Below are 23,199 nucleotides of genomic sequence, written 5' to 3' on the forward strand. Positions count from 1 at the left end.
AAGACTTGATTGAAACAATCAAGCCTTCTAAATAAACTTTGAAACACTTTTTGTTTGCTTTTCTTATTTCTTTGTTCATTTTCTAAATTATTTTTACAAACTTTTTATCAACACATAATTTTCATGCAATTGACCACACTGTATAATACGTTGTACTGAATTAGACAGAGTGTATTGGACTGAGTGTCTGAACCTGTTTTTTTTACTCGTTTGCATCGCACGAATAATTAACTGTAACCATTTATGAATAAACTAACTTTGGTCATTGATTTTCTTAACCTTAACCCTTAATAGGGCACTCAGTGAAATACTTTGAAAATCAAAACTTCAAGCCAATAGTGTTATTGGAATCCAGGAAAAGATTGTATTACCTTTGTAACATTCAAAAAATATGTATATTTTGATGGCAAAAAATGAATGTCAATGTAATAATAAGGAACGCCAACTTGCCCGAATATATTAAGAAAAATAACAAAAGTGCTTCTATAAGAAATTCATGAAAAACACTCTGAGAGTAAAATATTTTTTTTTTGGTACGACATAACCTTAGAGGTATTAATGCTGGTAATGGCACTTACATTTTTTACTTTATAAACCTAAATATAATTGTTAACCAGGCTTATTAACTTTTTAACTTTACCTTTCAATTAGCTTTTTATCTTTTTTTCATTTTTTTCCAACTTAATTTGCAGTAGGTAATATATCATTCAAGGGCTCATCTAATTGATCAAATGCCAAAATAAGATGTACAGCCATGTAGCAGTATAGATCTTGTGCTTCTAGACCTCACTGAGGGATGGGGGGGAATCCATTTGTAAGGGGTATGCAAGTGATCAAAAATGGTATCTTGCCCCATAATGGGTTAATACAGCTGTTGAATGTACATTTATTGGGATAAACCAGGCTGAAATAGATTTGATCGGTTTAAAATGGATTGGGATCAATGCGCGTTTGTTTTAAAAATTTTGGGATAAAAATAATGTCTGCCATTTCCTCTAGTGCGTTAAGTAGACTTGTGGTGTATATTAGCATAAAACAAAAATTATGAACTTTTAGAAGATCAACGAAAACATTAGCTGCCAGGTGTTCATTACTTATAAAAAGAAATACAAATGAAAAAAAATCAATGGAGGAGTATAGTGGAACGTTTGGTATGAATAAACAAACAGCAGAGGTAGAAGCGTTGCTTCTTGTAAAATGTTTTAGCAAAAACAGAAAGTAAGCTATTATATTTTGATTCTTTATTTTCTGCGTGACATCAAAACTAACCTCATAATGTGGACGCATCATATAGAAGATTAGTTAATATGTTTAGACTACCTTTGAAAAACGTCCCACCCCCTACAGCAAAAACCGAAATGGTTTCTCCCACGGTAGCAGCCGTCGGCCCAGACCAGCGCTCAGCGATGACTGCAAATCAATGAACCCGCCTGAGAGACAAACAGGACGCGGACCGGTCGACCGAAGTTTGGATCATTTTCAGAGGGGTTTTAATAACAACCGGACAGTTGAACCCGGGACATGGATACAGCAAATATGGACAAAAAGCTATTTCCGTCTTCTTTCTCTGACTAAAGAGGTCGCCCTTTTTTCTCAACTAATATTCAACCCACAAGCGAAATTTGATGATTTTTTTTTTTTTGCTGACTTAAAGTTAAAGTAACATTTTGTTCACATTGAGAATGATTTTTGCAAATACAGGAAACCCATTAAGGACTCCGTATCGCAAGCAGGTAAACCTCCTCAGTCTATATTTAAAAACTATAATAAAATAATAATAATAAAAAAGAACTCCCAGCTCCTCTAAGCTGACTATAAAGTCGCAGATCGGGGTCGCAACTTTAGTGCAATAATATAGAGCTTTAAAGTTGCATTAGAGAACCTTTGTTCATTTAAGTCAATTTCTTGATCATAATTTGAGTTGAATTGCGTATAAGAAATATTCATTTTATTTGGCTCTAGTCCAGGATACGGGACTCAGACAGTCGGGACACTTTGTTACATAAACACCAGTCTCAGACTAAGAGTTAGTTCTTATGTTTTGTATCGTTTTAACAACCAACTACCCTTAAAAAGCAAGATTACATATAGGAAATGATACTTTGAAGTAGCTGGTGTTAAAAGTGGGTTTTAGTTGCGTTCAAATGTGCTGTTTCCAGATGTTTTAAGTGAGCAAATCAAACATTATGATTATTATTATGCTGATATTTCCATTTGGGTTTATATTATTCAACCATGCAAAGCTGATAAACTCTTTTTCTACAGTTTCTTGTTGATTTTTTTTTAGATTTATTTATTTTTTTTATGGGACGCATTTCCTCGGCATTGCTCATGGTATTTTATCCTGTGGCTGGAGCTTCATGGGCGAGGCCTGTTACTGGAAACCCTGCGTATATTTCCGGCGAGCCTATGACGGCCCTGCTGGTCTGGTGCTGGCTGATAAGATGCCATCCTATCCCTCCCTCCACCGCCACTATTCCAGCGCTGCTGCTGTTGCTGAGCTTTCTGCCAGCTGTGTTAAAACAACAACAACAAAAAAGAGAGAAAAACTTCCTCGCAGTTTCACAGGAAAAAGGGGATGTTGTAATTCCAAAGGCTGGAGGGAGAGAAAAAATAAGGCTCAGGTTTCTTTGGTTCTTCTTTTTCAACTACTTTGGCATTTGTTATGACCTGCCTGTAAAACTTTTTACTTCCACACATTTTGTTCATTTGTCTTTGCTTCAATGGATTCCTTTACACATTTCCTTTCTTATCTGTACTCCAATATCACATGATGCACACTAATACAATGACTTTGAAATCTATATGATTTATATTTGAGTGAATTTATAGATTCCTGAGTATTGCTAAAAATCAGCTGGAGACAATCACAAGACATCGGTTGGTCAGGCTTGTTTCATGCTCAAAGGCATGTGAGGCACTTGACCGTTCGGTCACAAGAGAAGATCTTCTGGGCCGTAGTCCCGACTTGGGTTGCTCAATCCTGTCACCACCTCATGCTTGGGATTCCATGAGCTTCCTCTCGGCTCAGGATTCCTCAGAGAAGTGGGGGTGGGTTGGAGATAATCAGTATCAGATAGTAAGAAGGAGGACAAATCCCTGAAGGGGAAAAGTTCCACCAGACCAGGACATCTGGGTTTGTTAAACAGAAAGCACAAAGTTGCACAATTACAGCTCTCTCTCACCCACATGGAATAAATACCCAAAATGCATTGCTGAAATGTAGAAAAATCTTAAGATATATGAAACCGGACATACGTGGATAAAAAAAAACACAATGGACTTTTGCTTCTACTTGTGTAACATTAAAAGAGACTAAAGATTTCCTGTTTTTATAATGACTAATTCCGGTAAATGCCAGAATAATAGGCAGAATTGGTTACAGCATTGTTCCTTTTCTTTCTTCAAATTCAGAAGTTTGTTTCAGGCTTCTTTGTGTTCATTATTACTGCTTTTTAAACCCTACCAATCATGTTAGGTAAGTCGGCTCTAAGGTTTCCTTTCCCTTGCTTCTAATCCTCTGGTTGATGTCTTGAAGATGTTGCTTTAGTATTTCCTCATAATGTTCTTTCCCCATGATGCTATTTTAGGAAGCACACCAGTCGCTCCTCCTGCAACCCATAAAAAAAAAAACCCTACTACGTGATACTAATAGTCACTATGCCCAAACACTTCCATTTTCGTTTCGTCAAACCACAAGACATGTCTCCAAAGATAAAGGTGTATCTCTGAGTGTGGTCGGACTCTTTCCTTTGCTTTTGGAGTAATGGAGTAGTGGCTCTTCATGCAATGTCAAAACTTAACAGTTTTTGCTAAAAATTTCACTAGGTATATAGCTTTTCTTCTGTTTTTTTTCTTCTTTTTTTTCCACCCAAACATGTTAATCTCAGGAAGAAAAAAGATGTCTTCTTTTTGAGCAGCATTATGGCTGGAAGATCTCGTGCTCTTCAGACTCGTGTATAAATGAACAGATGCTATCTAAACACATCTCTTGGATTTTCTTCGATGATGTAACACAAGGCGGTATTGTATTTGAAATGTTGCCTTTCAACATATTCATAGGTGTGTGACCCAGGACTGAGTGATCAATTTAATTTGCTGTTTATGAACAGTACAGTCTTTGAATTTTTCTTTTTTTAAACCAATGGACTCTTTTGCTACCTTTGGACAGTGTGATGTCATCACTTTTTGTGCTGATATGTTGACTCATAACTGAGAGACTTGCACATACCTCTAATACCTTTCTATGAAAACATTTTGCACCTCATATTTTCTTTTCCTTTTTAAAAAAAGCATGTGTCACGGTATGTGTTTAGTGGAATTCAGGTCAACTCTATGCAAGGATGATTAAAATAAAAGCAAGTTTTTGGAAGTATTTTCTGTCCATATTAGATTGAATTTGGAATGAAAAAAACAAACCCAAAAAAAGCCCAGTTTTACATTTCACTCAAATATTGTGAAGCTTACAAAGGCCATGAAATCATCATTCAAGATTTTTTTTTGTTATTATAATAAGATCTTTACCACTAAAAAGCTCTGACTTTTAAGACATTATCAAGGTAATAACACTCAGTAATTCTGCCATTTTGTAAATATAAATCATTTAATCCATCCTATCTAGACTAAAAGAGATACAATTTAGTATGATATTATGTTAGACAGTCAGAAAAAGTTGTATTTTATACACATCTGTATACATTTATCTCAGCTTTAAACTGTTAGCTAAATTTAATGCAGGCTAAGTTTAAAAATAATGCCTTGAGAAACAAATGCAACACATCTAAGTATGAAGGAGTTCCCTATATACCTGTGGGACTGGCTATAAAGGGAAGATCGATACTGCTGTCTGCATCAGAATCACTAAATAGAGCTGAACTTCCATGCTATAACTCCATAGTTGCTAACCCCTGTATTTTTATATCTATATTTAAAATGTTCTCTTTTAAGCTATTGCTGCAGGGCTTTCAGATCCCTTTGCACTGAAGAGAAGCTAATCTGGATTTTTGATGCATATTTTTCTTAATCATTTCATTATATGCAACAGTGAGCAAGCAATATTATATTTCGATTCTTATCTTAAATCAAAATGTTACGATGTACATGTTCATTAAAAATTTTACTTAGTTGTATTTTGATTATAAAGATGTTTTTATATGTTTCTACTTGCCAGCCTCCTGTTGCCCAGTTATCCCACCCGATGGCTCCACCCAGCCCAAACACCAACAACAGCGGCAGCAGCTCAGGAGGCTGGGAACCTCTGAGTAAAACGAACCTCTACATCCGAGGTCTGTCCCCTTCAACCACTGACCATGACCTGGTCAAGCTCTGTCAGCCGTGAGTACCACACATCCTCTCCATGTTAGCTCTCATTGATTAGTTATTGATTTCTTTATTCTGCCTTGGCCAGTTTGAGTTTGCAGTGCTTGTCACTTATTGACAAAACTGGTAGAAATACAAGACAGTGAAAAGGCTTAATGATTGATGTATAAGCTTTTTTGTAAGTGTTTTGTTTTTTTTGAAAAGTTTTACTCTTGTTACATTTTTCTGATAATGTCCGTTCACCTTCCTTACCAATAGAGCTGTAATAACCGAGCCAAAATCTATAATATTGGATTACTGTTTCTAAGTTCATACATTTGTTTCTAATTAAAGGCAGACTACTCTGTAGCAGAAATCATTTTAAAATCAGATGGATGATCAGTTATTTGGGTATAATGTTGAAGCTGATGTGCCTCCAATGCACCTAAAAGCCAGAACAAAATCTAGAAGTGGGAACAGGATATACAGCACACCTCGCTTACTCACAGCAGTGTAAGGTTGTGTGCACACCCTTGCAAAACCGACCATCTCTGTTTGGTTTAATCAGAAATTATCTGGGGTGTCCAACAAAAGTGTTGTGTTTTTTAGTTTTTTTTTAGTGGTAAGGTCTAAATGATGTTCTAAAACTGGAACAGACAAAGTTCGATGGAACTGAATGGAAGCTGACAGGAAATGAAATCATATGTATGAGTGACGCCTGAACTGGCCTGCATACCTTAAAAAAATGTTTGGCTGCTTAAGTGCACTTTGATGCACCACTGAATTACCTCTGTTTAGTGCCTGGTTGCTACCAAAGAGGAACAGGGGTACATCTGAAAGGCTCTCTTTTTAATAGCCCTTGAGCCGCATTTAATGCTTGGAAATGGCAAAGATTATATTGGATGGAACTGAAGAGGTAGCAGGAGGTATGTCAGTGCCGAGATGTCTGCAAAACCAAAATATGGGTATTGTATCCAAGAGAACTCTGATGTGCCACTAGACTCTGTTTTATGACTTGAATTTAAGAAGACCTCAAAACGCACCTTGAAAAAGAGTGTGTTTTTTATTTTCAGGATTTTTTTGGGTAACTTTTTAAACTGGTAGATACAAAGCCCCCAAAGAGGTATATGCTCTAGAAGTAAATGTATTGCAGTGCTCTGTTTGAGGCACATTTAGTGTAAACATTGCACCTGTTGATTGTTCAAGATGAGAATTTAGAAATAAAAGGAAGGTCAGCAGTTCAAGCCTTTTCACCTGGTTCAGTATCCACCTTAATCCTTAGCTAAAGTGTTCCTCTGACTGATTGGCACAGTGCATAGTGGTATGTGTCTGCAGCAGCTGCAGCTGTTTTAAAACACAACAGACTCCCTTTAGATTGCCATGATCCTGTTTTGACATGACAATATGCGTTAAAAATGTGCATTTTCTATTCAGATTACAGCCTTTTTAAATACTGTTATCTCAGAAATGATGTCATTGTACAAAGTAAATTTTAAAAGTATTACTTAAATGAGTAAAATTAAAAGAAATGCTAACCAGTTGCTGCATTATGCACAAAGAATAGTTAAAAATGGCATTGCTGCTCCTTTAGATGTTATCAATGCTTTCCTTTGTTCTACGTGCAGTAAGTAACCCTTTTGAGACTGCAATATAAAATAGTTTCTAGTAACCTTAAAGTGTGGGGGCTGTAGTAAGATTTTACCATGGTAAGCCAGTTCTGACTGATAGAGGTTTTGTGTGATAAAAGTTGATAGGATCTGTGTAGTTTGGCTTGAGAAAAAAGGGACAACTTGAGATTAGTGTTTTGCACACATACTGGGGTTTTCAGCACCACATGGAAACCACTTCCTGTTTCTCATATTTTTGCAGTGATGTTATGGATTGTTGCTCAATCCTCCCTCTGTGTGAGTTTTATATAACTGTCTGCATCTGGTGCATAGGCCTGCTAACGGAAGATCTTCTCTCTATTCCTCCTTCTTTAGGTATGGAAAAATAGTATCAACAAAAGCCATCCTGGACAAAACTACAAACAAATGCAAAGGTGTGTTTAGTCTTTGTTTTTTTTTTTTTGTTTTTTTTCTCTGCCAGTCTTCTGTTTAAATGTATAAAATTACACTTAGCTCCCCTCACTGTCAAATTAAGATAACTTCAGTCTCTTTAAAATCCAGAACATTAAAGATAATCCAGTGGGAATATTTCACCAAAGTATCAGAGCTGTGGTTACAGCTGTTGATGGATCATGTTATTTTAGACCACCACTCTGCTTCCTAGCATTTCCATTTGCCCTGCTGTAAAACTTAGTTGAGTTTGTCCAATTCTGGTAGCCGGTCATGCAAATTAAAAAGGACATATTGGCTTTGTCACTTTGAGGAAGGCGTAGATTTGGTGATACAGATTAAGATATCTTGAATTTTAGTGTGTCTTATAATTTTACTACATTTCCTGGTGTAGTTGCGATAATGTTTTGAAGACTTCTAGTATTAACCATAGCAAAGCTTAAAGTGAAATGTAGAGGAATAGTTTGCACTTGGACTCAGCCGGGAGAACCCGTTGCATTTCTCACAATTGATTTTAATTAATGTTACATAAAACAAGCAGCGGAGGACAAAGTGTGTAGGTGCACCCTGTTTGCACCCCACAGGACAAAGAGCTGACCTGAGCCAGCAGTATCTGCATCCTCAGCTGTTTTTTTTTTCTTTCAGCCAAACAAACACATCACTAACTCACACACGAAGCCCCCACCCCCACCCCACACACACAGAACCGTAACCTGTATGTTAATACGCATTTAAAAGTGTGAGCCGTTTTGAATTTAGCTACCTTAGTAATATCTTACAGAGACACCCTTCATTTCTTGGGGCATCTTTCTGCTAGCATCACACATCTAAAGACAGATCTGGACTAGTCTTCTATAGAGAGTAGTTCAACCAGGATAAAGTCTCTGTAAATGGAAATTTATAGAGGATTTGCAACATAATCTCTTTTGAATTTTGATCTTACTTTCAGTGGGCCATTCTTATTCATGAATATGTCCTTCCACTGCTGTTCTGCCTGTGTCTTTAGGATTGTTGCCTTACTGGAAGGGGAACCTCCACCCCTTCCCTCAACTCCTCTGCAGTCACTATCCTGTATTTAACTCTATTAACCATCTCATCAACTCTAGACAGCTTCCTTTTTTCACTGTGTGGGCGGTGAGTTTTCAGGTTGATCTCATCTGACCACAGTGACTTCTTCGGTAATTTCTCCTAGAGTTCATTGTAACCCAAAAGGTTGTGGTGTTAGGATAATGAATAAAAGAGACCTGGTATTGTCAAAATAGCTCAATCTGCACATTCACATTCAAAATATAAGAAACTATTAGCAAAAATAATTAAACTCCAAGTTAAATTTATTTCAATTCTCAAATCTTAACTTGGCTAGATAAACTCAACAAAAGCTATACAGCAAAAATAGATATGATGCAAGAAACTAATGAGCTTTGTACAAATAGTTCCATAGCTATAACCAAAGCTATATCTAAGAGATAATGCAGACATTATACTGTCTGGCAATGCCTGAGCTCAGACTCACAAGAATATAATCTACTATTCCTAATAATGCAGAATCGTTTTGTATCAACTTATTCATCATAACCAGTTGTAAAATGTACATATTTTGTATCCATCAAAATGAATAAAAAATTATTTTTATATTATATATTTTTCTTTGATTCTGCTTCCGTTTCTGGGGATTTGTTTTGATTATTTTTAATTAATCATTTTGATGAAAAAAATGTAGCTATAGCATTTAAAGCTAATCTAGACTTTAGATTGGATCTAGAAGAATCTAGAACTAATCTAGACTTAATAGAGTCTAATTTTGCAGGATGCCTAATCAGAAACCATTGATTACCGTATTTAAATGATTGATTCTAAATGCTTTTAGCAATAGCGGCTATTGGAACACAAGGGAGCTATTTTAAGATGACTATCTTTTGTCATAGTTTAGCATTTTATTAATTCAGTAATTAAAAACTTATTGAAATAAAGATGTCATACTTTTACAAACCTAAGCCAAAATATTAACATCAGGTTTAACCCTTTGAAACCAAGGGGTACCTTTTAAGATACCGCATCATTGTTACTCATCAACAATAGTGATAAACGATGCATTAATGACAACCAATATAGCAATGTATCATATCAAATTAAACTGTAGAATCTAGGCTACAAGCCAGCACAAGCCTTTGTAAAACTTGCAAAGCTAAACAAACATTATACTGAAATTAATTAAGTGTAAAGAACAGTACATGGCACATTAGCAACCCATGAACTACATTTCTGTCTCCACAGCCACAACCCACAATAAAACCATTCAAAAAATGCACATCAATTGAAATAAGAGACTTCGTAGAGTCGAGTCATGTTCTCCAATCTCCTATGAACCAAAGCATTGCAGAGATACAAGCCAATAAGCAGCAAGAGATTAAAACCGCTTAGCCAGAAACTAGTTTTATAAAATTATTTAAAATATCTCTTAACTTTGCTGTTTCTCTGCAAAAACAAAGTTTTACTGGTGAATCCACACATGCTTCGTTGAAAGCGATCTCTATTGCAACAGAAAAACAAACTTATGGCATATCCACATGTCTTGAGCATTCAGTAGTCTTTGCAAGCCACCAATCCAGGTGCCTGATAAAGCTAACAGGCTGCCTTCGCTTGGCTCTGATTGGCTGAAACTTTTGTCAATCTTACCCACTTTAGTCTAGATACAGTCTACTGGCTCTAAAGATTGGATTGACGTATGATTCTTCCAACTCAACCAATCTGTGGCAGAGTTATCCCCCTGGAACCATACACAGCATGGTAGTATGAAAATGCGAGGGCGCAGATGTGTTTGTGTGGTTGAATGTTTAAATAGTTGGCCAAAATGTTTGTATTCAACTCTATTCAACATTATTAGTGATCTAAAAATAAAAAATAACATTTTCTTCATGAGAAAATGCAGATGGCACAGATGGTGCCAACTGTGCCAAATGGCCATTTTGGCAACCTTACCTGAACTTTTTTTGTGAAAAACACCTCTGTAATTCTGTTTAGCTTCACTTTAGAATTGGAGATCTTTGCAAAACCAGTGTTAACATGTTTGTACGTTAGTTTGAAAGAGAGTAATAGCTTCCAAAACATCATGTCAGATAGTTCCTGATGCTAAAAATGTGTTTTATTGTTTTCAGGCTAGATTTGAAATTTTGCTGTGCCATCTTTACTTACTCTTCATCATTAACACATATACTAATATTTACACATCACCGTTTAAGAGTTTTCTTAAATTTGACACCAAATTTATTCAAATAGGCCTTGTGGTTGCAAAGATATAGTCACTTTGATCAGAGCATGTCATTTTGTGAAAAATGGGCTTAGGGCTCAATAATTCAAAGGTGTAGCTCAGCTTATTAGGCAGCATTGAAAAAAAAATAATAAAACAGCGAAATAAACTATCTTAACATTGCTTCAATCGAAGCCAGATTTTTCTACTATGACAGTGGTGGTTAGCTGGGGCGTTTGGAAGTGAAGTTAGCAGATTTGGATGTGTTGAGTTGGGGCAGTGGTTGGGGAGATTTTTTGGGGAAACAATGCAGGGTTTGCAGGGCTTGCAGCAGTTTGTTGGTGGCTCATATGACTTCTTCATTTCTGGGGCAGTCCTGAAAGGGGAAAAAACATTGCTTTGAGTGATTTGAGATACCATCTTTGCTTCAACTCTTGTTCAACTCTTTCCTGCAACAAAACAAAGTAAGGCTAACATCTCCCTGTGTTATACTGGTTGCCGCCATGCGAAACGTGAACTATGTTTGCTGTTATTCCACTCTTGTTTCTGGGTCCCCATGACATAACATGCATCCCCATCTATAGTCTTAAATGATCTAATTCTGTTTGCCATCCATCTTTCATCCCATGTTCATGTTTGCCTCATGACTGTGAGGCAAAGCACCAAGCATAATAAATCTGCTGAGAGCAGTCGGTTAAACTCTATTTTCTATTGGGGTATCTGTGTGAAAAGAGCTTAAATAATTTGTGAACTGCATCTTTTACATATTAATTGGATTATCATGGACCCATTTATGTTCTACTTCATTTGAGAATTTTGCATAAATTGCAAAGGAAATTTTTGACTTGATAAAATATTAAAAAGTCAGAGACCAAAGAGGGAATATTAATATAACACACATGTGAGCTATGTATTTGAGATTTCGTTGCTACCAAACACAAAGAGGGGAAACACAGAAGTAGTTCTGCGGTTCAATGTGCAAGATATCAAACGGCATCCTAACTGTCCATCTAATCTCCTCAGGATACGGTTTTGTGGACTTTGATAGTCCTGCTGCAGCCCAGAAAGCCGTGGCAGCCCTAAAGACGTCTGGTGTCCAGGCCCAGATGGCCAAGGTAAGCTTATGACAGATTCATCTGGATATCTGATACATGCGAGCTGCTCAGCAATGCTGCCATCAACTATAGGATGAGGGAGTCTTTGTGGGGAAAATCAGCAACATATGATTTCTTAACTGTATGCTTTATGGACAAATGTCTTCACATATTTAATCAATGCTTTACAGCTGAATCTTGCAGGAGAATGATAAGCTCTGTTTGTGTGTGTGTGTGTGTGTGTGTGTTGCAACTAATGAGCTATATTTAATTTGATGAGGACTACCTTTATTTAGACATGGACAGTCGTCCCTTCACTAACCTGAATAAGTACAGCTGATGTTTCTTTGTGAAGTTCAAGGGTCCATCATTGGCGCCACTGATTAGTGGTAATATTACAAGATGAGCTCATTTAGTCTGAATATGTGTATTAACTGGGATCTAGTTTATTACAAAAAAAGCCTCAGCCTTTTCTGTTTATCTCAAGAAGTTTATTTGTAGAGTTGTTTTCAGGAGAAAAATTGTCCAAATCTGCTCAAGAGCCGATTTAGTTTTATTATGTGTTTTTCAAGTTTTATTAATGACAGTATGGGGTTAGGAGTATGAGAACGGCTCTAACATAACCTTTCTCAAAGGGAAGTAAATATATGTGTGTTGTTATAGCAACAGGAACAAGTAGGGGGAAATCAGCTCCCTTCATAGCATCAACTAAGAAAAAAACACCGGTTACCTCATTTTGTAGTCTCTGTATCTATCAGGCATCGAAAGATAAAAACTTAGCCATTTTGTTGTAATATATGGAATCTATATTACATATTTTAATTTTACTACTGAGAAGTTTGAGCCCTTTATGTTTTGTTTTTGTTTTTGTTTTTTCAATCCACCAAGTCATCACTGTGAGATCAATAAAGACAATCAATCAATCCTTCAGTAGGGTTGTTCATGCATCACTTTTCCAGAGATAAGTGGGGACTCTCTGTGAGACCATTCATATATCTAGAAAGCAGAACTTTCTTTTTAATAGCAGGGTCATCAACAACGTTACAGCTGATTTTAACAAAGATGCACCTAAAGAGTTTATTTGTGATTTTACAGTATTTATCATTTACAAGGAGCATTCATTAAACATATATGTTTTTAGCGTTACTGCTGTAAGCCTTAATTCATTATTTGTAGTGGAAGCAGCAGAAAGCAGAGCAGTTGTTGTAAAACTAACTAAAACATTATTTTTTTGGATCTGTATTAGTGAGCGGCAGGGTATACTGTGATTTCATTCAAACTACTATCATGTCTAGATTCAGCATGTTCCCTGCTACACTGGTTGGAAGTAAAATAGGATAAAAGAGACCAACCTTTGTGTTAAACGTTGAGTTTAGGCTCATTTTGATCCCCTCACCTCTAAACATCTACAAAATAGCACTAGATTGCTTCTTTTTTTCCTAACTAACTTTTAAAAAAGAGCAGAAAATGCTGGAGTTCCCTGTATCGGTTTATTTTAAGACTCTAGACTTTATTAGCAGCCTAATCCATTATGTTCTCATAGAAAAGAAAGTTCTACTTGAAATAACTTTTCATATTTTCTGAACTTTAACCTTTTTTTTTAAGACCTTTGCAATACTGAAAATGGGTAACCTTTACCCTTTTTACCACTACAACACTAAAGAGGAGTGTTGTTAATGTTCCCCAGTAGCTCTTCTGAGAACAGCCAATTTCTTGGCAAAGATGAAAATTCTAAAAGCCATAAATATCTAACTTGCATATCTAACTAAGGTTATGTTTCTATTAACATGCAGGGAAATCATACATGCATTCCTCATAATTCCTTCTATCAAACACTTTTGACTGCTAATTGTTGAATGAGATATTTTTGTTATATTATCTTTTAAAATAAGAACAAAAGTATCTTGTCAAGATCCAAGTGCCTCTAACAACTAGTTAAAAGAGACTACTTCTTTATAAGGACCTATAGCTGTGTCTCATATTTCTGCTGATGGTGTTAAAAAAAATAAAGCAGGAAGTCAGCTGAACCGAAGCTCCATCCACAGTTGGCTGCACGTACAGATCTTTTTATCCCACTGACCTTTCCCACATAAACCCCTAACAATAACAGTGGCAACACTTTTAGATAAGCAATGCATGAAGAAACCCAAAATGGAGAGGTTCTAAATTTAAAAACATTTAAAGTGAAATTCCCTTCTTTTGCACAAGTACCCAAGTTTCTCATTTTCTGTTTCATTAATCTGTCTCTTTCCCCCCTTTTTAATCATGCAGCAACAGGAACAGGATCCAACGAACCTTTACATCTCCAACTTGCCTTTGTCTATGGATGAGCAGGAGCTGGAGAATATGTTGAAGCACTTTGGCCAAGTTATATCCACTCGCATTTTAAGGGACCCCAATGGAGTCAGCAGAGGAGTGGGCTTTGCAAGGTTGTATATCTGCTATTATATATGTTAGATTGAACATAAAACTCTATAAACCTGCTTTTTTGTGTACTGATATTTATTTGGTGCTAGACCCCAAAATAAAAGCCAATGGATGGCCTTCAGAAGTCACAACGTTTATTTGTGTAATCCAGTAGCTCTCTCAATGCCTCAGAGGCTTGTTGGGTAAACAGCATCATGTGGACAATGGAGACCAGAGGTACAATTAGGGAAAACTAAAAAGCTGGGTTAGGTTAAACACATTTTATTTAAAAAAATACTAAAATGACAGGAATTAATCAGAGAAACAGAGAGAAGGCTCATAGTAACCAAAGTCTTTTCTTGCTCTTGGACTTGCCTGACATGAGCAGTATACAGCTGCAGAACATTATTTTATCAACAACTAAGCGTTAAAATTCAGTCTGAATTCAATTGGATCCAATAAAAGTTTTTTTTTAACGTAGAAAATGATAACAGTGCCAGTGATGTCTCTATGGGCTGCCGGTGAGAGGAGAGGGAGAAACCTTTTTCAGTGTTTCTGTTTGAACAGCACAGAGAAAGAACATTCACTAACCGAGTTCAGTTCCTTGCTTGGGCCTCCCCTCACCCTGGCTTCACCTATTGCTAGGTTAGTTAATGTTTAGCCATTTGTATGTTCTCTTCAGATTTGTCTGTTTGACTGCCTTGTCTGATGAGGACTACCTTCATTTAGGCATGTATTTGACTTTCCTCTACCATACAGGTCCTTATACGCATTGTGGCAGTGCACCTAACATTAAAAGCTAAGCTCAAACATTTAGTCTGGAGTTGATAATAATTAGCTTTCTAATGAGATTTTCCATGAGCATTTGCAGCAAGAACCCTATTATTGTTATTTTTACACCAACTTCCTAAAAAATGTTTTCTTTTTGGTTTTATCTTGGCCTTGGTCTTAGTCTCGAGTCAGGTATTCCCGACTACCACACCGACTCACTGGAACTTTTAAGGAGTTAAGGCGAAATTCGATTTTTTTACGTTGCCATTCACATTTCCAAATATATGCGACTTGTATGTGATCTCCTGTGTAGACTGCAGTCATACAATGCAAGTGTCCCACATGCACAGTAGAGGACGCAATGATGTCACAGGCCAGCGTGCTCTTTTTTCAGGAAGTAAACATGGATGGTAGTCCCTGTGTGCATCAGGCGGTCTTTTCCAACCATAAAAACACAATCTTTTCAATATGGTTAAACATAAATACTGCTGTCTGCACCATCATCTGCCATGGTTGTTGTTTTGCTTGTCGCTTCTGCGTAGCAAGACGCATAATAGTGACCACTGTCGGGTATTAATGACGTTCAGGTCGGATGAATCCGACCTGGCTGTTCACACACAGGTCGCATTTGAAAAGATCAGATTCGTATTGGATTCAGGACCACATAGCCAAGTGGCCTGGGTCGCATAGGAAAAAATCGGATATGTGTTGTTCAGAGTGCCATGAAAAGATCAGATTGAGGTCGTATATGGGCAAAAAATCGGATTTGGGTCACTTCAGGCTGCAGTGTGAACGTAGCCTAAAAGACAGGGTTTTAATTTTGCGCTTAACAAATCTGTTCTTTGTTGAAGAGTTGCAAAATTAAACCACCGTTGAACGGAAGCCATAGAGAGACACATTAAATGTGAGAGAAAGCCTTTGACAGAGAGACACTGCAATTAAAGGAAAAAGTCACTTCCTTTCAGGGTGAATCCACCATTTCCTCTTAATAATGCAGCATTGACAGGATCATGAAGTCGGGATGTCTGTCTTCAGTAAAAACCGAGAAGCTGGACAAACTTGACGAAAGCTGAATGAAGTGTTAACTATTTTGCAACACAAGGACAAGCAGTTTCTGCCACTAGATGTGCAAAGCAGGTACAAATGTAACGCAAAAGATTCGCAGCTCTTGTCTCAGCAGAACATGGTGTCACAAGATATTGAACTCAAGTGCGCTATATACAAAAGCAGGCCACACCTTTCAGATTTTTATATAGAAATATTTTTAAAAGATGTATTATTTTTTCCTCTTTAAAGTTATCCCCTTATATGTGTTGCTTTGTCATAAATATTCCCAACAGTATAAACCTCAGTTAGTGATCTGTAAAAGGTACAACTTGGAGGGATTTAAATACTTTAGCTACCTTTGATTACTGAAACTTCTTCCGTCATTCGATCTGCATGTAATAATTTCCACAGAATATATCTGACATTTCTTTAAGGTCAAAAGTTGTTCTTTTTTTTAACCAGTAAACAGGAAGAGCTCATTGCTGCACACACAGTACTAGAACCAGGAAAACAGACAAGTAGGAGTCTCACTTTCACAAGCATTAAACAGAAACAGATTGAGATGTAAATGTATGTACAACTAGAAACTCCCTTTAAAAATAGTTTTAGAGTGATTGTAAGACTTAATTACTGCATATAATTTTTGGCTTTCACCAGTCGTACTTGTACAACCTGACATTTGAATGGCTGGACAGACAAAGCCTAGATCACAATTTTAAAAGCAAAACTTATTGTGCTTTTGTTGGAATTGTTGTAGCTGGGTGTGTTCCTGTAGGTGTGTTTGGATAAAATGCCCTTAAGACTACGCACTTTTGCACTCCATAAGTCATGATTTTAGCTGTATTTAATGGTACAGCAGCACTTCCACCAAGCTGCACAGGAAACTGTTTTAGGAAAGCACCTGAGCTGCTCTTGTTACTCGAGTTATTTGCTAATATGGTATACTTCGTTTGCTTTCTCTGTGTGCAGGTTGGAGTCAACTGAAAAATGTGAAGCAGTAATTTCTCACTTTAATGGAAAGTTTATCAAAACACCTGCAGGTGTTCCAGGTAAGAGAATAGTGAAGGATTGTTACAAGGCCCACACCGCTGTTACAATGTTAGTTATTCTACCTTGCTGTTCTATATATCTATAAGATTGAAATAGGTTTCATATTTTATGGCTGTAGCCTCTCTTTACTGGGTGGAGCTTTATCTGTGGCAAGTCACATGATTAATGCATCCAGAAGGAGTCAGTCTGTCTGGTGGTAAGCAGCTTGTAAGCACTCAGCTCAGAGTGCAGAGCAAAGACAAAAGTGAAAGCAGCTACCACTACCTCTCCAAGCTTTTTAATTGGATTATTAGACTGAAATAGTCTTTGCTAGCCAAGCCTCCTTCAGGAAGGGTAGGAGATTACATCTCCACACCTGCTAAATTATATGTCTCAGTTCCCAGGCTACTTAATAAACCTATAATCCCTCCCTTCATGGGTTAAAAGGCTGGATAGAAAGGATTGACATACACCAGAATATGATATGTGTTGTGGCAGTGCTATGTAATAAAAAAGGGTCCTTTATTACACAGTCCTTACAACTCCCTCCTTCTTTAGGACCATCTGAGCCACTGTTGTGCAAGTTTGCTGATGGAGGACAGAAAAAGAGACAAAGTCATCATAAATTTGGCCAGAATGGTCGAGCCTGGGGAAGAGACTTGGATTCCAGATTGGTGAGTCGGGGCTCAGGAAACATAACTAGCAAAGTTCAAGTCCTGATCAGTTGTTTTTTAATTCATAGATAATGTAGCAGTGAGCTTGAAAAGGCATATTCACTTATTAAAGCCTTTCTGACTTTAAAGGGATTTTAAAAATACAATAAAATATATTTTGCAAGCCTTCTAATGAATTTTGATGAGAATGTGAATTTGTTTCACATTTGCTGTAATTATCATTTACCTCAATGCAATGAGTCTATGAATAGTCTCCTGGTAACCGAATTTTCCATTTGGCCTTGTTATTTAACCTGCAGATACAGTATATGATAAGTCTGATTAACCAAAGGCATGCAGTCAAACAAGTCACGTTTCCGGTTATGTGGGTTCAGTCCAGTCAGCAGGTGTTTCTGAGAACAGCTTTTACTGTCCCCAGTCCTGCTTGACTGCCTTGCTCAGGACATTCCTTCAACATGATTTGATCAAATTGCTTTGCTGTTGTTTCCCTTTTATTAGATGCTAATACCTAAACCAACAGGCTAATGTCAGTTCAGCTGTCTGGACTGATGATAAGTTACTTCTGATAAACTTTGAGTTGGACTCTGAAGTGTTTTCCTGTTTCGATAGATATTTAGAAAGAAAACAAAAGTATGACAATTATTTATTGTACTTAATTCCCTATGCAATTTTCCCGAAGTATATTGGTCCATGTGTCAGTCCATTACTCGTTTCTTCCATTTATCCGTCCATCCAGTTTTCCATGGGTTTATCTATGAACCTGTTTGTCCATCCAACTATCTATTCATCCATTAATCCATCCACCGTACCCTCATTTGTCTTGCTGGAGGCTACTAGCTTAGTTGAAGATGCTAATCTTGTGACTTCTTTTGTGTCAGGCTGGAATGACGCTGACATACGACCCCAACACAGCTGCTATGCAAAATGGGTAAGCATAGATTAAAGCGCATAGTTGCAATGACTGCACCTAACTGAAGTCAACCATTTCCATTTCCAAATGCATGTGCTTCTCTGTTCATAGCTTTTTTCCAGCTCCATACAGTATTTCTAGCCGAATGATCGCTCAAACGTCCATGTCTCCATACATGTCTCCAGTTTCAACATATCAGGTTTGTTTTGTCTTTGCAGCTCTTTATAGAAGTTCACATTTCAGTGTGCTATATCAGGAGAAAGACAGAGGGCAACGTGACCTTTTATCCTTCCGCATTGTTGGCAATAGCATGTAATCATTAGATATAGCATATTTACTGTGGTAATGAAAGAAAAAAAATGTGTTTATTATTTTGTTTTATTCATATTTATATATTTTTTTCAGGTGCAGAACCCTTCCTGGATGTCCCATCAACCCTACATCATGCAGCATCCTGTAAGAGCATTTATATCCCGGTTTCCCCCGATCACTCCTCTAATGCATTTCCCTCTGTTGTTGTAACAAAACCGGAACATTTTTCTGAAAACATACGTGGAAGATTAGGCAAAAGGTGAAGCTAAAATGGTAAACCGTCTGTGCAGGAATGTGAAAACAACTTCCTTTGGAGAGTCTTTATAGATAAGTGCATTTAATGACAGATGCTTAATATTTTACAACAGATGGCTCTAAATTGAGAGAAGAGCTGTTTTTTTTTTTCCAGGTTTGGTAATTAGCCAGCAGATGAGAAAACACTGTCTGAGGAATCAGGCCAGCCAAGATGCTCACAGACAGCTCTGTCAGCTGTGAGCACAGGCATACTCAGATTTCACTTTTACATATTCACTCCCTACAAAGCTCTGATGTAACGTTCATCTAGAAAAACAGGTTAATGTATTTTTATTTGCATAACTGTCATTATCATCAAAAAAGGATTCTCTAAGCATCTAAGATGCAGAGTAAAATGTATTTATTAGACATTTTGGGACTAAAAAATGCTTTTCTCTGCCATCCTCCTGTTTCTGCAGGGTGCGGTGATATCGCCATCTATAGACCCATCTGTGTCACTGCAGCCTACTTCAATGATGAGCCCTCTTACTCAGCAGATGGGTCACCTGTCTCTAGGCGGTTCAGGAGCGGTAAGAGATGGGTTCAGAGATGAGCTTGCACTTATTTAATAGAAAAAGCTTTGAAAAAGTATGTGATTCATTTCTAAAAAGTAATAGATCAGTGGACCTCAAACTTAGAGCTAAAAGGTGTGAAACTGATTTTTAAGGTTTGTGTAATTCCCTCTTTTTCGTGACTGGTTTATAATTCAATTGAAAATGCTGCAACTAATTGTGTGCAGTCAAAGCTTACAGCAGGTGTTGTTCTCCTGTTAGTTTTGTATGTACACAATGTTTAATGCTTTGTTTTAAATAGCCTAATAATTGATGATTATGGGCTTTTTCATCAGGAACATAAATTTACATCAGTATTTCAATTTTTGGAGGATCCAATCCATGAACGACCGTATTTTTTTTTATTTCATTGTAAAGATATGTCCAGTTCCACAGTTTCAGCCTCATTTTTCAGATCATAGACATAAAAGGACCCAAAAAGATAGTTTGTTGACTTACTGTTAGCTCTTATTAACCATGAAAATATTCTACGTGTTTGTTTCTCATATTTGCAGTTCATGGCTGCCAACACAGCTATGCAAGGAACTTATATCCAACAGTACACACACATGCAGCCAGCAGCTGTCCCTGCTGAGGTGGGTGAATTTGAGACGATGCAGTTTTCTCTTGTAAGACAAAAACCTCAAGGCTAAAGTTGATCTCATGGTGTGTTCCAGGAAAATGGTGTCCAGACTCAAGTGGACTCATCCGACAGTCACTCCCCGTATTCCTACCAGCAGACCAAGTAGTGCTTTGGTAACATTTTGACGTGAGCAGAAGCAATCATATCTCTAAACCCAGTGGACGCTAAAGATTTTATTTTTTTCCTGTTTCTTTTTTTTTTTTTTTTTCTCTTCCTATACCTTCAGAGTTTATCTGAAATTATCAAAAGATTCATATTTTATTGAGAGTTTTATTTTCATATAAGATTGTGTTGTTGTTTTTTTTATGTTTTTACTGGGGTTTCTCACAGGATGCAAAAGACTCTCGTTTCCATTCATGTAAATTCCAAGATTGTAAATACTTTTTATTTTAACTTTTTTTTTCCTGGGTTTCTCTAAAAGACATTTTGAAAATGCGTTGTGCATGCTGTGTGTGTGTTGCTAAACTGAAGTGTTTAGTGTTGTTTTCTCTTTCAAGCAACTTCTCTTTGAATTTTCCTCCATTGCTTTGACATGGCTGCCCAGAGTCAGAAGTAGTAGTAAATTGGAGACAAAAGGAAAATACAGAGACTGGCTCTCCCCTCCTAGGCCCAATGTAAAGGTATAAAAATATCCGAACAAATGGCTTGAATCAACTGACTACATGTAATTATTTTTTTGAAAGTAATATTTATTTTATAGCTTAAGGCCTTAAATTGCATGGATGTTAAAACTCTCTTGTGACATTTTCTAGCTTTTTATCATGGTATATTTTTGGTAGTTTAAATTAAACTTGGCAGGGTAAAGAATTTGGACCGAATAAATGTATTTTTTTAGGTGATAGTTGTCATTCTTAACGGCAAAAGTATAATTTCCGTTCTTTTTTTAATGAAAAGAAAACAGACATTATAGTGAAAGAACAATCAAAGCCTTACAAAAAAACCACTAAAATGAGTTGGCTGGATATTCTGATTTATAACGCCTTGCTCTTTGTTAGGAAACAAACTAAATCATTTTATGTTTTGTTTCTTCAATCAATGACTGTAAGATTTGTCTTTTTAACCAGGGTTTGAGGGATTCAAACTAGACTACAGTTTGGACACTGTGCCTTTCATAAAGATTAGAATTGAGGAAAGAAAAAAAAATTGCATCGTCTTATTTCAAGTGCAAATTATCTAATTATCTTATTTTAAATCTCATTCCATTGGCAAATCATCTTTTAACCTGACTAAATTAAGGGTAAAAACACTTAATTTAAGAAATCTTTACTTATTTCTAGATCGTTTTTACAGTGTATGAACACAAACACATGCGGTGGTGTGCCAGCAGATTTTTATTACAGAAACAAATGGAAAATGTTTAATTAAAATAAAAAATGCTCCAACAAATAAACAAATACAACACTGTATTTTAAAAGGAAATAGTTGTATTTAAAGTCAGTGGATGTAAGCAAGTGTTCTGCTTAAAGTTTGATCCTCAAAGCCTGTGATTTGAACTGGTCGCCAGCCGGACCAGTGATCTACCTCAGAGTTTGCTTTCTCCTCTGCATCCGGTCGGGTTAGCAGGTCCAGCCCGTCCTTCCAGACCAAACTCCAAACTCAGGAGCTGGCTGCATACAGGTGTTTACTTTTCCTGTTATTTGTGTATGACTGCATAGTTAGAATCAAATAAGAGGACAGCTGCATTTTATTTTTAGAGCCTTCTTATACGTATAAGATTCCAGGGATTGAGTTAGAGCAATCTCAACAGATATTGCTGCCCTTCTTAAAAATCTATTAATCTTTTTAATAAGTTTTTGCAGTGCTTCTGACACTGATTCTGTCTTTTGGGGAGCAGTTGAGTCAGCGGCCCAAGACAAAGTTGTTGTTTTTGTTTTTTGCCACTGCCACAATTATTGACTCCCCCCAATGTATACAAGAACTTTTAATGAGTACATGGTGTCTCTTTTAGGCACATTTCCAAATATGATAGATGCTTAACTTTTTTTTTTTGTGTGTGTAACTTTTAATCAATAAAAACAAAAATCAGAAAGGAACTCCTAAAAAGGAAAATGGCTTCCCAATTCAACTTTCCCATATAAAAAGTAAGAAATTATTAAGACTTTAAAACGGCTAGAAGTAAGAAAAGCAAGGGCGATGATGTTCCAAAAAAAATGACTTGGTGGGAACTGCAGGAGAGCGACAGCTTGGGGTCACTAGTTTTCTAAAGCGATGATTTCACGGCTCATGTTGGCATCTTTATTATGGCAACTTGGAACTCTGGAGTGCAACAGAAATTGTTTTAGACCAAAAAATAAAAAATTGCATTGTTGTGAAAAAACAAAAACAGGTTTAGTCTTTTAATATAAAGTATTGCCCCTGTAATTTGCCTGGATCTGAAACAAATGTCAAGGGCCAACTATGGTAATACTTGAGATTTTCTATGTAATGCCTGAGACTGATGAAAAATACTGTCTTAGTGAGGTTTATGCTGCTAGTGGTGTCTGAACCAAGTGCCATAGTATGGGTCAAGAGCTAAAAAGGTGCTTAAGGGAAAAAAAGCTCATAATAGTAACCACCATATTAAACATCCATTAAGTTATATGAAATTGTTCTAACTTATGAAGAGTTTTGTATAGACAGATTGAGGAAATACGAGATTTTCACAGAGCTGTACAAAGGTTGCTTTTTTATTTCTGCCAAAGGTAACATATATGTACAGTTCAATGAACTTTTTTTCTGTGTTTCTGTTTTACTAAATGTGTCTTGTGGCTAAAATTTATTTTCTTCTCTACATCTGTTGCTCATGGTTTATTCTGTTATTTTTTTTGGACATTTTTTTGAATAAAAGCAATTTGGTTTAAAGGTTGTGTGCTTTAAGTATTTCTAT

The 23,199-nt window shown here is 36.6% G+C and overlaps 1 protein-coding gene across 1 annotated transcript; it reads left to right on the forward strand.

Annotated features, from left to right (window-relative positions):
* The first annotated feature begins 1,375 nt into the window (after nucleotides 1-1,375).
* Nucleotides 1,376-20,520, forward strand: LOC107081998 (RNA-binding motif, single-stranded-interacting protein 1-like). The gene is made up of 13 exons (XM_015370404.1): nucleotides 1,376-1,733; nucleotides 5,171-5,334; nucleotides 7,281-7,339; nucleotides 11,626-11,717; nucleotides 13,968-14,125; nucleotides 16,890-16,969; nucleotides 17,508-17,623; nucleotides 18,502-18,551; nucleotides 18,645-18,732; nucleotides 18,939-18,989; nucleotides 19,559-19,669; nucleotides 20,206-20,286; nucleotides 20,368-20,520. Exons 1-13 carry the CDS (start codon nucleotides 1,683-1,685, stop codon nucleotides 20,437-20,439), a joined length of 1,173 nt encoding a protein of 390 aa, XP_015225890.1. The 5' UTR covers nucleotides 1,376-1,682; the 3' UTR covers nucleotides 20,440-20,520.
* Nucleotides 20,521-23,199: the final 2,679 nt, after the last annotated feature.

This window comes from Cyprinodon variegatus, unplaced genomic scaffold (genome assembly GCF_000732505.1).
Source record: "Cyprinodon variegatus isolate N-32 unplaced genomic scaffold, C_variegatus-1.0 Scaffold46, whole genome shotgun sequence".
NCBI lineage: Eukaryota > Metazoa > Chordata > Actinopteri > Cyprinodontiformes > Cyprinodontidae > Cyprinodon > Cyprinodon variegatus.

Coding starts and splice junctions, on each gene's coding strand:
- LOC107081998 (XM_015370404.1), top strand. CDS start 1,683: ATGATTTTTGCAAATACAGGAAACCCATTAAGGACTCCGTATCGCAAG. Junction 16,970..17,507: donor AACACCTGCAGGTGTTCCAG/GTAAGAGAATAG, acceptor CTCCTTCTTTAG/GACCATCTGAGCCACTGTTG. Junction 18,990..19,558: donor CCTACATCATGCAGCATCCT/GTAAGAGCATTT, acceptor CTGTTTCTGCAG/GGTGCGGTGATATCGCCATC.